We start from the raw sequence: 12,279 nt of genomic DNA, 5'->3' as shown, positions 1-12,279 counted from the left end.
ATGAAACACTTTCGAGCTGTTGGAACATCGGAAACACAGCAGCCAATTTCAACAACAAGCTCCCATGCAAACAACAATGTGATAATGACCAGATAATGTACTTTTTTTTAAAAAATGAACATTAGTTGAAAATGAATATAAGCCAGGGTATTCAGGAGGAGTCCCAAGGGTTGCCAACTTGAGCTGAACACATTCAGAGACATCAGGGGGCAGTGGTGTCATGGAATGCCAGTGGCTGGAGCGGCTGTATTTCTTCTTTGCCCCAATTTTCCGCCTGCCTTCTCAGCCCATTTCCCTCGGCCACTTCCCCAGGTTGGCTTTTGGCCTGTATTTCTCTTCCCTTGCAAGAACCACCTTGGGGACTTTAAAATGTTTAATTCTGGCTTCTAATCTTGGATTCAGTTTCCCAAATTTGGAAGAAAACCAATCAAACAAAGCTGACAGAGTTAATAGTGCATCAAATGTGGCAACAACTGCAATTGATGAAATGCTAAACTTTCTAAAAGTCCTCAGTCCGCCCTCCCAATTCAATGCTATGAATAATTTAAGCAGTGCCTTCAGCTGGCAGGCAGACTTCAGCATAGATGTAGAAAGCTCTATCTCTCAGATCCACTCAAACTGAAATGTGTTTGAAATTTAACTGTTTCAATTTCACACCCGTACTCAGAGCACGAATGGCCAGTGCCGCACACTCCACCCTGACACCATTCGCAGACCCCTGAAGCGATCAGTGCACGGGTCCACAGCGCAACAATGGCTCAGAGCCATGGTTCCGGCCTATTGACCTGGCCTGGGTCTATCCACGTTGGTGACTCCACTCGCTGCCACTGTGCCATTTCGAATCTTAGTCACCTTTAGCAATGAGATTTTCCATACTCCTAGTGAGGCGAATTGTATCATTTGAGAAACATCTGTCTTTCCCAAGGAAATATCAGGAATCTATCAACTCACATTTATGGTTGTGTCATCAATTTCCACTAACAATAGGTGCAAGGAGGGGTGAAAGTGAACCCGACGCCTTTTAAAATCTCCCAGGTTGCTTTTAAAAGCCCGTCAGGAGATTAATGGCGAATCCGGTAGACTCCCAGCCATTCCGGGAATGTTAGCAACCCGAGGACTTTCCCTGCTCTTTTTCAAAATAGTGTTGTGGGAGCTTTTGTATCCACCTGAGGGGGCAGGCAGGGTCTCGGTTTAACGTTTTATTAAACTGTCTCTGACTGTGCAGCACTCCCACAGTACTGCCTGGATGGTGCTGCTTAATCTCTGGAATGAGACTTGACCAAGTGAGACTGTAACCAAGTATTAGACACCTCTTTCCCGCACCCCCCCGCCCCCCCTTCCCGGTGATACCCCAGAGACAGTAGCTGGTGGGATCTGGTGCCTGTGCATCCTAAACCGCTTTAATGAGCAGCCCCCAAGATACAGCACAACTGGACAGTCTTGTACGACTAATTTAAACACAACACCAGAAAGAAAACACACACACGGCTTCATTTCAGCTTCCAGTATATAAAAAACAGGCATTTTCCCAGGAGATGCATTTGAAAGCAGTATTAAAGTAAAACTTATTGCATGCTCAACGGGTTATTTGAAGAAGTTTTTACAACAGATAAGTTTTCCATCAATCCAATGAAGAATGAATAATGTAAGCATGCCCAGTTTTTCCTGTTTTTTTTATTAACCTTTGATCAAGAAGCATAGGTTTGAAGCATTTATTGACATAATTGTCCCTGCTAAATGTTCTTTCTGAAACAGTGCCGTATTTCATATCAATATCCTACATACCACAGTACAACACAGACGATTCCATTGAACATCGCACCTTGGCACTTGTACAAAGGTGGCTATTTATAGAACAGGATTATATCCTGAACATAAAGACTTTTCATTATTCCTGAAAAAGCGTTAAAATCACACACTAATCTGTGGTCAGCAAGTCAGATTCTTGGTTCTATTTGATTGCTGTGTCGAGTTGTTCAAAGTACCTCATATTTTTCTCCATGCACAGAACATTGAAGATCACAGTTAGCAGTCTGGGAGAGCAAAGCATCACAGATCATGCAACACAACAGCCTAGGAATTGGGCCATGGCTATTTCTGGGACCTGGGAGCCAGGCACAAGGTTGGGTGGAGAGGCTTGCAGATGGATATCGGTGGGTAGAAGAGAACAGTGGCGATTGTGGATGTCTGGAGTAATTATTGTTTTCTTTGATGTGTGGTTGCAACGAGCACTCCAATTCTTCTTGGCTCTATGCCTTATCTACTTCAGACACTAGAAATGAGACACCTCTTGTTTGTCCTTGCCCAACACTGAGTGGCGCACTTACAACTGGAAACGTACACACATCGGACCTTTAATAGTCCAAAGTAACAGCCGAGTCGGGGTACTGCAGGGACCAATTTCTAAGCCTTATGCCAATCTATGTAACAGCCACAGAAAAACCTTGCAAGACATCATACCTTGGAATATATAAAACACTTAAATGATATATCAAGTTAGGATTATGCCATGTAAAATGCATTTTAAACCACATAACGTTTTATAAGTAGGGCAGGATTTTATGACCTCACTCGGGCGAGATCGTAAAATCCCGCTCGAGGCCAACAGGGATTTCTGTTCTGTGAGCCGTGATTCCAGGGCACGCAAGGTGCTAAAATTCCGGCCATAGAGTCATACGATATGGCACAATTAACTTATACCAAACAAATAAAATATGTAGCATGCTTTTCTCTTGGAGAAAACACAATAATAACACAGCACAAAATGATAAGCCATTACTTCATTTATAAATATGTGCACTTGTGACATTTTATAATCTTCTATTCACAGATGGTAAAATGAAGGGGTAAATTCCTGTCTAATTCAAGGATTCATTGAAATGTTTTGAGTCTGGAGAAACAAAAGTGACTATCCCTCAGGGTGCATCCAGCTGAAAGATTGATTTAAATCTGCTTCATCTCCAGAACCATCTAAAGGTTGGATCTTATGGATTTTATCCAGTAAAAATATTTGTTGTTTAATTCCCTCCAGTGAGAAGAATACAAATCACAAATAGTGCTAATCAAAATAAAGGCGGATAATTGTTACAAAGGGTCAAATTCAAGAAACAGGAGATGGAGAGTAAAACATTAACATTTAATTCCAACTTAAATGATCCAATGATTTTATCCGCCTTTATTTTGATTAGCACTATTCCTTATTGCTGCTAAACATGATTTGTGTTTAATTGTGGTTGATCTGTACTGTCTCTGCTTTGCCAACATTCATCCCTCAAACAATGCTACAAAGAACAGCTTGGCCAGTAAATCAATCATTGGGCGTGTTCTTACAGCTTCACTCATCCCGAAACCTTAAAATCTCACCCTAGGTCAACGGACCTTTCCATGGTCTGCCCCTCTCCGATTCCCGTGGTGGGCGGGGCAGTAAAATTCCAGCTGTTGTGTTGCTGTTGTTGAGCGCCAAAAGACTGCCCCCTTTACCTACAGAACAGTGACTATACCGAAAACAAATGTATTGACTGTAAAGCATTCTGGCACATCATGCAAGTGTAAAAGACACTATATAAATCCTAATCTTTCGATTCTACTCTAGATGTACAGGAGTGGGTGTGAATCCAGTGTGAAAGAGACCGATGGTAGTAAAACCCAAATTCCCTTTGTGCTAGTTTCAGGGATCCATCCAGTCTTCTCAATAAGAGACTTTTACTGAATTATTGAAACTGAAAGTGGACTTAAAACCATCAAATTATGATGTTTTAGTTTTATCAGTTTTTATTTTTTTTCCTCAAACAAGACCTCATTATATTCTTTTCATTGGGAAAGTCAGCCAAGCTGGGGAGCTGCAGTAATCTAACCTACAAGTTTGGGTGGCACGGTGGCACAGTGGTTAGCACTGCCGCCTCACAGTGCCAGGGACCCAGGTTCAACTCCGGCCTCAGGTCACTGTCTGTGTGGAGTCTGTACGTTCTCCCCGTGTCTGCGTGGGTTTCCTCCGGGTGCTCCGGTTTCTTCCCACAGTCCAAAGATGTGCGGGTTAGGTGGATTGGCCATTGCAAATTGACCCTAGTGTCAGGGGGATTCGCAGGCTAAATACGTGGGGTTATGGGGATAGGGCTTGCGTGGCATTATCACCAGTGCAGGTTCGATGGGCCGAATGGCCTCCTTCTGCACTGTGGGGACTATGAAAACCCAAAGGCTTTAAAGTTAGCGGAAAAAAGATTTTAAGCTAAAAACATGATTCATGGCGGCCATTTTAAAAAGCTTGTTTAAAAAAAGTCCCATGTTCGGAAAATCTGGACAACAGTTAATGTGATTTGTCTGAGAACAGTAGGTGTGAGCACAGGTAATTTTTAAAATGAATTCCCTAGCTCAGTTGTGTTGTGGGGTACAGCAAAGGTCAGCAGTGTCAAATGGCTGCTGACATTCTGGTTCAGAATGGCATTGTCACGAGATTAGCTGAGTGTTCAAAAAGTCTAACAAAATGTCACATTGTGTACGTTAAGGTAACATGCCTGAACTTTAAATGGCTACAGGCATTGATTTTATGATATCACTTCAGCTTGGAACCTCCTCATATTCCAGCTATGCATCACTTGCATCGCAGTAATTCTATCGGGAGTAGGCGGCTGGGCTAAGTTTTCTCAAGAGGCATGTTCACTATTTTAAATTTAGAGAAAGAATTACCTCGGAAATAAAATGACTAATATAAATCAAAGAAAAAAATTCACACGTTTTAAGTAGTAAAACTTTTATTAAATATAACGGTGGATCAGAAGGTACAAAATATCTTGCCAGCTATGTGATTGATAAACTATTGGAACAAAGTATCAAAAGCATTTTGCCAAGTACACGGAGAACATACAAAAACAAAACTTTAGTGTTTACATTTGCCTCAGTAACATTAGATTTAAAGTTTGAACCTAATGCAAGGTTACTCAATAACCTTAAACTATCAGGATCCATCTGAATGTTACCAGTCTTCACTTTCAACTATGTACAAATCACCATACATGAAAATGTGCTATAGACCAAAACTAAAATGCAAAAAGAAATGTGTTCATTATTTACAAAATACAAGTTTTATCATAAGAACATGTCAGTATAAACATCTTGCTGATAAGATACAGACCGAAAATATTTAAGCAATGTGTCTTGGCAAAGAAAACAACCATTTGAGAATAACATTCTCTGTAACTAATATAGCCACAATCAGACAAACAATCTTGTAAGTGCCCATTATAATCATTACAAGCGTGGAAACCAACAAAAAAATAATATATCCTGATTTCACAATACTTACGATCATAATGCTCTTTGCAAAGCTGCACCAGATGTGACCACGGTATACAATTGACAAACATGTGCGGTTAAGTACTGAAGTTTTAATGTGTTGTTGAAATGAAAAGGCACAGTTAGTTCTTGATGTTGCAGTGGAGTTGCCAGAAGGCCACATGCAACACTGAAGCATCAGTTAAACATGTTTAGTGTGGGACTGAAAGGAAATTATTGTAACCAAATGTCAAGTTCTCTAGAAGCAAATGTTCTAATAAGTTTTAAGAAAGACTTTCTTTGAAAGTATTTCACCAACGTTTAATTTGCTGAGCATGAGGGCACTTTTCAACGTATAAAGTGAAACTTTTCCGAGCCCCGAAAGGCTGCCAATGATTGAGCCAAGCACAGGAGTTGAACAAAGAGCCAGAACTGCATTTCAACACAAATCTTATTAAAGCTTCACCAACAGCTGCACAGACAACGGCAATAGACTGAAGGGGCTTTATTATAAAAGCAGCAGAATGCTTGCCCATTGCCAAACTGGAATCCTGTTTCTCTTCATTTTATTATTCAGCTTTTTGCCTCTTTTCACAATCTGCCCTGTTTACATTAGAAAGATTTATGGTTCAAACATTTATTTGATGGACAAAACATTATGCGGAACCGTAGAAAGAACCCTTGCAGCTATAATTTTGTGACCTTAAATGCAAGGCAGGCAGGATCTAAATATAAAATTATCGTCTTTGTATCCCCCCCACCCAGCCCCTCCCCGCATAGTAGCAACTGCAAATTACAGCCAGCATATCTTATATACACATCTTCAGCTTGCAGTGGTTTAACAGCAGTAGGCTTGAAAGCCAGGATGGCATTGGAAGTATGGAAACTGAATTTGAATATTTACATTTAATTTGAATCAATATTTGAACTTGGCAAGTGTTTCTCAAGTTATAGTTACTCTATGCTTTGTAAATCATTCTGCGTTTATCAATGTGAAAGTTAAGCTCTCCTAACAACTGCATGAATGGTGATTATATCCACACACAAAAAAAAAGCAGTGGAAAAAAAACCCAGTGGTGTACTATTACATAGTACCAAAACCAACCACTGCATATGGGTTCTACAGAAAGGATTCAAAAGAATCAAAACAGACATTTACAGCTGCAGCAAACTTCCTGTAGTTATTATTTCTATGCTGTTCTGGAACAAGAACACAATATTCGACAAATCCATCAACTGACACCGCGAGGGACGCACACCAAAGCAGCAGAGGAAAAAACTGGACTACAGTTGCATAAATTAATTAAGATGTAGAAAGTCTGTAGTGAATATTTACAGCCATTTACGTGTTGATATTGCAATCGTGATAGTGTTAGGTTGCAGACAAAAACATTTCTATGTACAAAAAAATATTATTTCGCATTCAACGTACTAAAAAAAAAACACAAATCTTACAATCTGCAGATGATAAGGACACCTAAAGTGAATGCAAGAAATATATAAACCAGTTGCTGGTAGCTTGCAATCACAAAGTCTTACGATGTAACGTGGAATATCAGGCTGTTACGCTACATCTCTCGATTTCGGCAAACGTTCACAAAATAAAAGGTTTATAGTTTCGCACTGGGATGTAGAGAAGAGATTGGAGATGTGGAATAGGCAACCTGTGGGTTCAGAGAAGCCAGAGGATAAAGGCTATGGTGCAAAAGTTCCCCATAAGAGGCGGCGACTGGGGCAGCAGCCGCTGATAGATGTCTGTACAGTTGTGGGGAGGCACCAGTCGATGCAAGGATCTGCCTCTGCATGGCCGGTATCATGAAGGAATGGATGGCCAGTGGTTGCATGAGTGGAGACAGCACAGCCTGATTCTTCAAGTATTGTAAGGGATGGGCGTAGTCAACAGGAAAGCCTGAGCCCAGGCCGTCGCACATATCTTGAACCTGAGATACGAAGGCTCCAGGATACACACCTGGGAATATGGGAGTTGGCAGCGAGAATTTGTGGCCCTCCAGGATGATCCCGGGGGGCAGGTTTTTGCTGCACTCCCCTTCCAAGTCAGACGGCTTCTCTTTCAGCGCCGGGTCCTTTGCCGGTGGCAGGGGGGACACGGCCCGGAGCTTTTTCTCTGGGCTCTGGCCACTGCCATTGTGCACGCCCTCACGGCTCCGCTTGATGGGTTTGGAGCTCCCAATGAGCTGGGAGCCGCCTTTGGAGGCGAGGGTGGGGTGGACCGCTTCCTCCAGCTTTGCGGAGGGGGGCGGGATGGCGTCAGTGTTCTTGATGTTGCTGGGTACCGGCATCGGAGGGACACGGCAGGCTTTGGGGTTGCAGTCAGTGTGAGCCAGCTGTGTACCAGCTATCGTGCTCTTAAGGTCCAGCTGCGACGGCAAGTGGATGCTGCTACTGGATGAATTCTTGGGTAGCGTTTTCTTTAACTTTGGAAGACTCAAGTCAGTGGGCTGCTCCTCTGTGGGAGGCTTCACGGCACATTTCATTTCCTGTCGGTGCAATGTAGAAAGATAACTTAAATAGACTGTATCCTGGTTTTTATTCTGGGCAAACGAAGAACTTTTATCCTTCATGATGCTGCTCAGGTGCTTTGCCGTGTGGTCGTTATTAAGATGATGCTCTGTGTGTCTGTAAAGACTGTGCAGGTGGGGAGAGGAGTAGAAGTCTGCTAGAAAACTTGACACGTGCGATGGTGGGCAACCTTTCCTCTCATAACCTTTACTTTCATTGTCTGTGAGGTTAGAGGTGAAAGGGTAAGGAGCGCCGCTTTTGAATGAGTCTGAGCAAATGAGGTGATGCTTAGCGAGATAAGCAGCCTCAGAATCGGATAATTTATTCAAACCCTCATGTTTAAATGCTTCCCCTCGCTCATCAGCGTTCCGCTTCTGGAAGCTATGTGCATGCTGAATCACAGAGGGTCTGTTAATGGCTAACTGATCTGGCGTGGACCCTTGTAAAAGATTACTCTCAGTCGTAACCACTTCCTCACAGTTCTCGCCACTCTTTTTACTGCTGTGTATCGGGAGTGGAGCTCCGATGGGATAGCTGTTGGACAAGGTCCCGCTGACCTGTGATAAGAACTTCTTCTTAGCGAGTGGGGACATGATGCCAGGGTGACCCCTGGAGTACACCAGAGGCAGGTAGCTGGAGCAAGCTTCAGTTTTGGTCACAACAAGCTCCTCCCTCTCTTTGAGAGGCTCTGGTGAGGGGTTAGCCTTCCCCGCCTGCCCTGGTGCCTGTCGCTGCCTGCTCTCCGGCCGACGATCCCCCAGCCCGTTGTCAGCTTCCTCCTTCGGCGTCTGATCAGCGGGAACGGAGGCGTTGGCTGTGTCCGGTGGGGTCGCGCTGGGTCCCCGATCAGGGACATCTCCCCCCTCTCCACCTGTGCTCACCTCACCAGCAGCTTTCTCCTGTAGACCGTCAGCCAGCTTGTCCGCCGGGTGTTGTGGTGCCTCGAGATTCTGGCTGGATGCGGGGGCGGCCTTGCTTTCTACTGGGCTTTGAGCCGCCTCGTCTCTCGAATGGGTCGCAAGGCCTTGGTGCAAAGACAGAGTCTCAGCCTCCTTTCCATTCACCTGCTCGCCATTGGCTTTGTTGACTTTGTCCTTGGCTTGGTCCCCTTTGCCTTCTGAGCCCTCGGAGACATCACAGCCATTCTGTTCATTCTCTCCATTCTCAACCTGCGTCACCGCCCCTTCCCTTGACAAGGCCGAGGCTGCACTCCATTTGGCCATCTCTCGACTCTCCTCTGTGGTTGCAATTGCCTAATGAATAAAAACAAATGAACAGTTATTTATGCAAAACTCAAACAAAAGCAGCAGAGACACAGACCTTGGGCCAAGCAATACTCCACAGTCAGGGCTTGTAGCTACAAGTTGCATTTATAAAGTGGCTCTAACGTAATAAGATTCCCCAAGGCACCGCACAGGAGTGTAACGCACAAGTGTTGACCCAGGGAGGGGGTCAATGATGGGGAAATAGACAAAACATCAGAGTCAGGGGAACAGAGTTCTTGGAGGTTTGGAAGGTTCGCAGTGTCAGCTCCTGCCCACCCTATCCATCATCCCCAACTCCCTCCACGCCATCATTACATCGTCTCCTGGAAAAGCGGAAAAACAATCCTTGGGTAAATCAATGAAAAAGTAGTTATTGATACAAAACTTACCAAGAAGCAGCACAGATACAGCCCTGCAGATACAGCCCTGCATCCTAGCAATACTCTGCACTTGTACCAACAGTGAAATAATAGAGGCTCCCACTCCAAACTGCATTCATCTGCCAAGTTACTCTCTGATAAAGACTGTACCTGACACAATCTCTCTCTTGGCTTCAATAACTCTGCTGCTGCAGCCGTTTAAAATTGCAAGATTTTAACAAAATTTCAATTATTTTTAAATCATAGAATCCCAGTGCGGGAGGCCATTCAGCCCATCGACTCTGTACCGACTGTGCGAAAGAGCATCACACCAAGGCCCACCCTGCCCCCGTAACCCCACGCATTTGCCCTGCTACTCCCCCTAACCTACACATCTAAGGGGTAATTTAGCACGGCCAATCCACTTAACCTGCACATCTTTGGAGGAAACCGGAGCACCCGGAGGAAACCCAGGCAGACACGAGGAGAACGTGCAAACTCCACACAGACAGTGACCCGAGGCTGGAATCGAACCCGGGTCCCTGGCGCTGTGAGGCAGCAGTGCAAACCGTGCCGCAAATGGTGCGTTGGCTCTTATTGACCTTAGTACCAAAGCAAGGATGTCTTACTGCAGCTGTATAAAGCCTTGGTGAGGACAGACCTGGAGTATTGTGCGCAGTTTTGATCTCCTTACCTAAGAAAGGATATACTTGCAATAAAATGTAGTGAATCATTGCAATTTCTACAATAACGCCACAAAGTAACTTGCTTGAAAATGCATAGTGCGATGTCAGACATGTTTCAATGAGTTCCCTATCTCGGTCGTGCTGCTGCTGGGGGAGCAGGGGTGGGGGGGTGGATGGCAGGCAGAGGCCTGGGAGGGGGTGGGGGTGCAAAAGCCTGGAAGGTTCGGGGGGGGGGGGCGCAGAGGCCTGGGGGGGTGAGTGGTGGGCAGAGGCCTGGGGGTGGGGGAGCGCAGAGGCCTGGGGGTGGGGGAGCGCAGAGGCCTTGGCGGGGGTGGGGGGGGGGGGGCGGTGGCAGAGGCCTGGGGGGGATTTCAAGCAGGTGGGAGAGAAAAAAGAAGTGGAGGGGGAAGGACAAGGTTTCTAAATGCACCAGTTGTCAGCAATACTTCCCAATAACTATGCAGAATGGTACTGACACGACCCTACATGTTGTGTGAGGTCTGGGGAAACCAGGGAACAAAACAAAGTCCACATTAACAATGATATTTCTGCACAATAACATTGGATCACACTCAAGCATAAATCAAAACTTTTAATGTTTATACTTTATTACTATGCTTCATTTCCTAGTCATCTGTCTTCTCCATAATCCATTATCGCCAGTTGTGTTTTGAACATAGAGCATTGCATTGTAAATAATTGCTGAATTTATAATAGAAAGGTTACCATGACAACAATAACCTACTTTCTTTGGCATTTTGTCTGATTATTTTATAACAAAGCCGTTGCTGGAACATGATAGGCACTCGATATCTCGCTTCCTGTTTAACAACTGTGAAATCTTTCTTCCTAAAACTTTCAGTCAATAATTCCACAGCCTTCAGCGTGACGTTCAGTATCACAGACTGTAATTATCACCGGGGGCGCGGGGTCCACTGGACAGTACATTATCACCGGGGGCGCGGGGTCCACTGGACAGTACATTATCACCGGGGGCGCGGGGTCCACTGGACAGTACATTATCACCGGGGGCGCGGGGTCCACTGGACAGTACATTAACCCCGGGGGCGCGGGGTCCACTGGACAGTGCATTATCACCGGGGGCGCGGGGTCCACTGGACAGTACATTATCACCGGGGGCGCGGAGTCCACTGGACAGTACATTATCACCGGGGGCGCGGGGTCCACTGGACAGTACATTATCACCGGGGGCGCGGGGTCCACTGGACAGTACATTAACCCCGGGGGCGCGGGGTCCACTGGACAGTGCATTATCACCGGGGGCGCGGGGTCCACTGGACAGTACATTATCACCGGGGGCGCGGAGTCCACTGGACAGTACATTATCACCGGGGGCGCGGGGTCCACTGGACAGTACATTATCACCGGGGGCGCGGAGTCCACTGGACAGTACATTATCACCGGGGGCGCGGGGTCCACTGGACAGTACATTATCACCGGGGGCGCGGGGTCCACTGGACAGTACATTATCACCGGGGGCGCGGGGTCCACTGGACAGTACATTGTCACCGGGGGCGCGGGAGGGGCAAGTCCACTGGACAGTAATTATCATCGTGGGGGGGGGGGGGCGGGGGGGGGCGGTGTCCACTGGACAGTAATTAACACCAGAAGGGGGTGGTTCACTGTATGGTAACTGCTCCCAAACAACAACTGGAATTTCAGTGCAAGATCGGGAGAAGCGGGATTTCCATATCAATATTGGAATAGGAGGCCATTCAGCCCCTCAACTCTATTCTGCCATCCTATTAGATCGTGGATGATCCTTACCTCAAACGTTTCCATGGTTACAGCAGCTGCTCAATAGAAGCACCCAACAGCCCCACTGGGGAATTAACCCATGGCGTGCTGCTACTGACAGGGTCTGTCGCCGCAACAGGCAAACTCACGGCCGAATAGCTGTTAAATGGACCCAAGCCAGCTGGTGAAATATGGAACAAGACACAAAGCCTTTCCTTCATAGTAGCTTTACCCACAGGACGCAGCACTACAGACATTTCCTAACCACCCGAACAGTGTCCCGGCTGGACACGTGCCCTCAATACTGAATCAAACAATGCTTATAACCAACTAGCCATTAACAATAACCCACCCCCCCCACACAACACTGCCCACCCCCCTACACACTGACCCTCCCCCCATACACTGACCCACCCCCCACAC

The 12,279-nt window shown here is 45.9% G+C and overlaps 1 protein-coding gene across 2 annotated transcripts in view; it reads right to left on the bottom strand.

The window, feature by feature from the left end:
* Positions 1 to 4,730: 4,730 nt before the first annotated feature.
* The window catches only part of arid5b (AT-rich interaction domain 5B), a 160,566-nt gene continuing 153,017 nt past the window's right edge, over positions 4,731 to 12,279 (bottom strand). For both annotated transcript variants that reach the window (XM_078223626.1, XM_078223627.1), the window contains one exon: positions 4,731 to 9,041. In XM_078223626.1, coding sequence (XP_078079752.1) covers positions 6,879 to 9,041 — 2,163 coding nt within the window. In that variant the 3' untranslated portion in view covers positions 4,731 to 6,878. The remainder of the gene's footprint in view (positions 9,042 to 12,279) is intronic.

Source organism: Mustelus asterias, chromosome 11, assembly GCF_964213995.1.
Source record: "Mustelus asterias chromosome 11, sMusAst1.hap1.1, whole genome shotgun sequence".
NCBI lineage: Eukaryota > Metazoa > Chordata > Chondrichthyes > Carcharhiniformes > Triakidae > Mustelus > Mustelus asterias.
The sequence above is the reverse complement of the archived record's forward strand: the minus strand, read 5'-3'. Positions and strand labels throughout refer to the sequence as shown.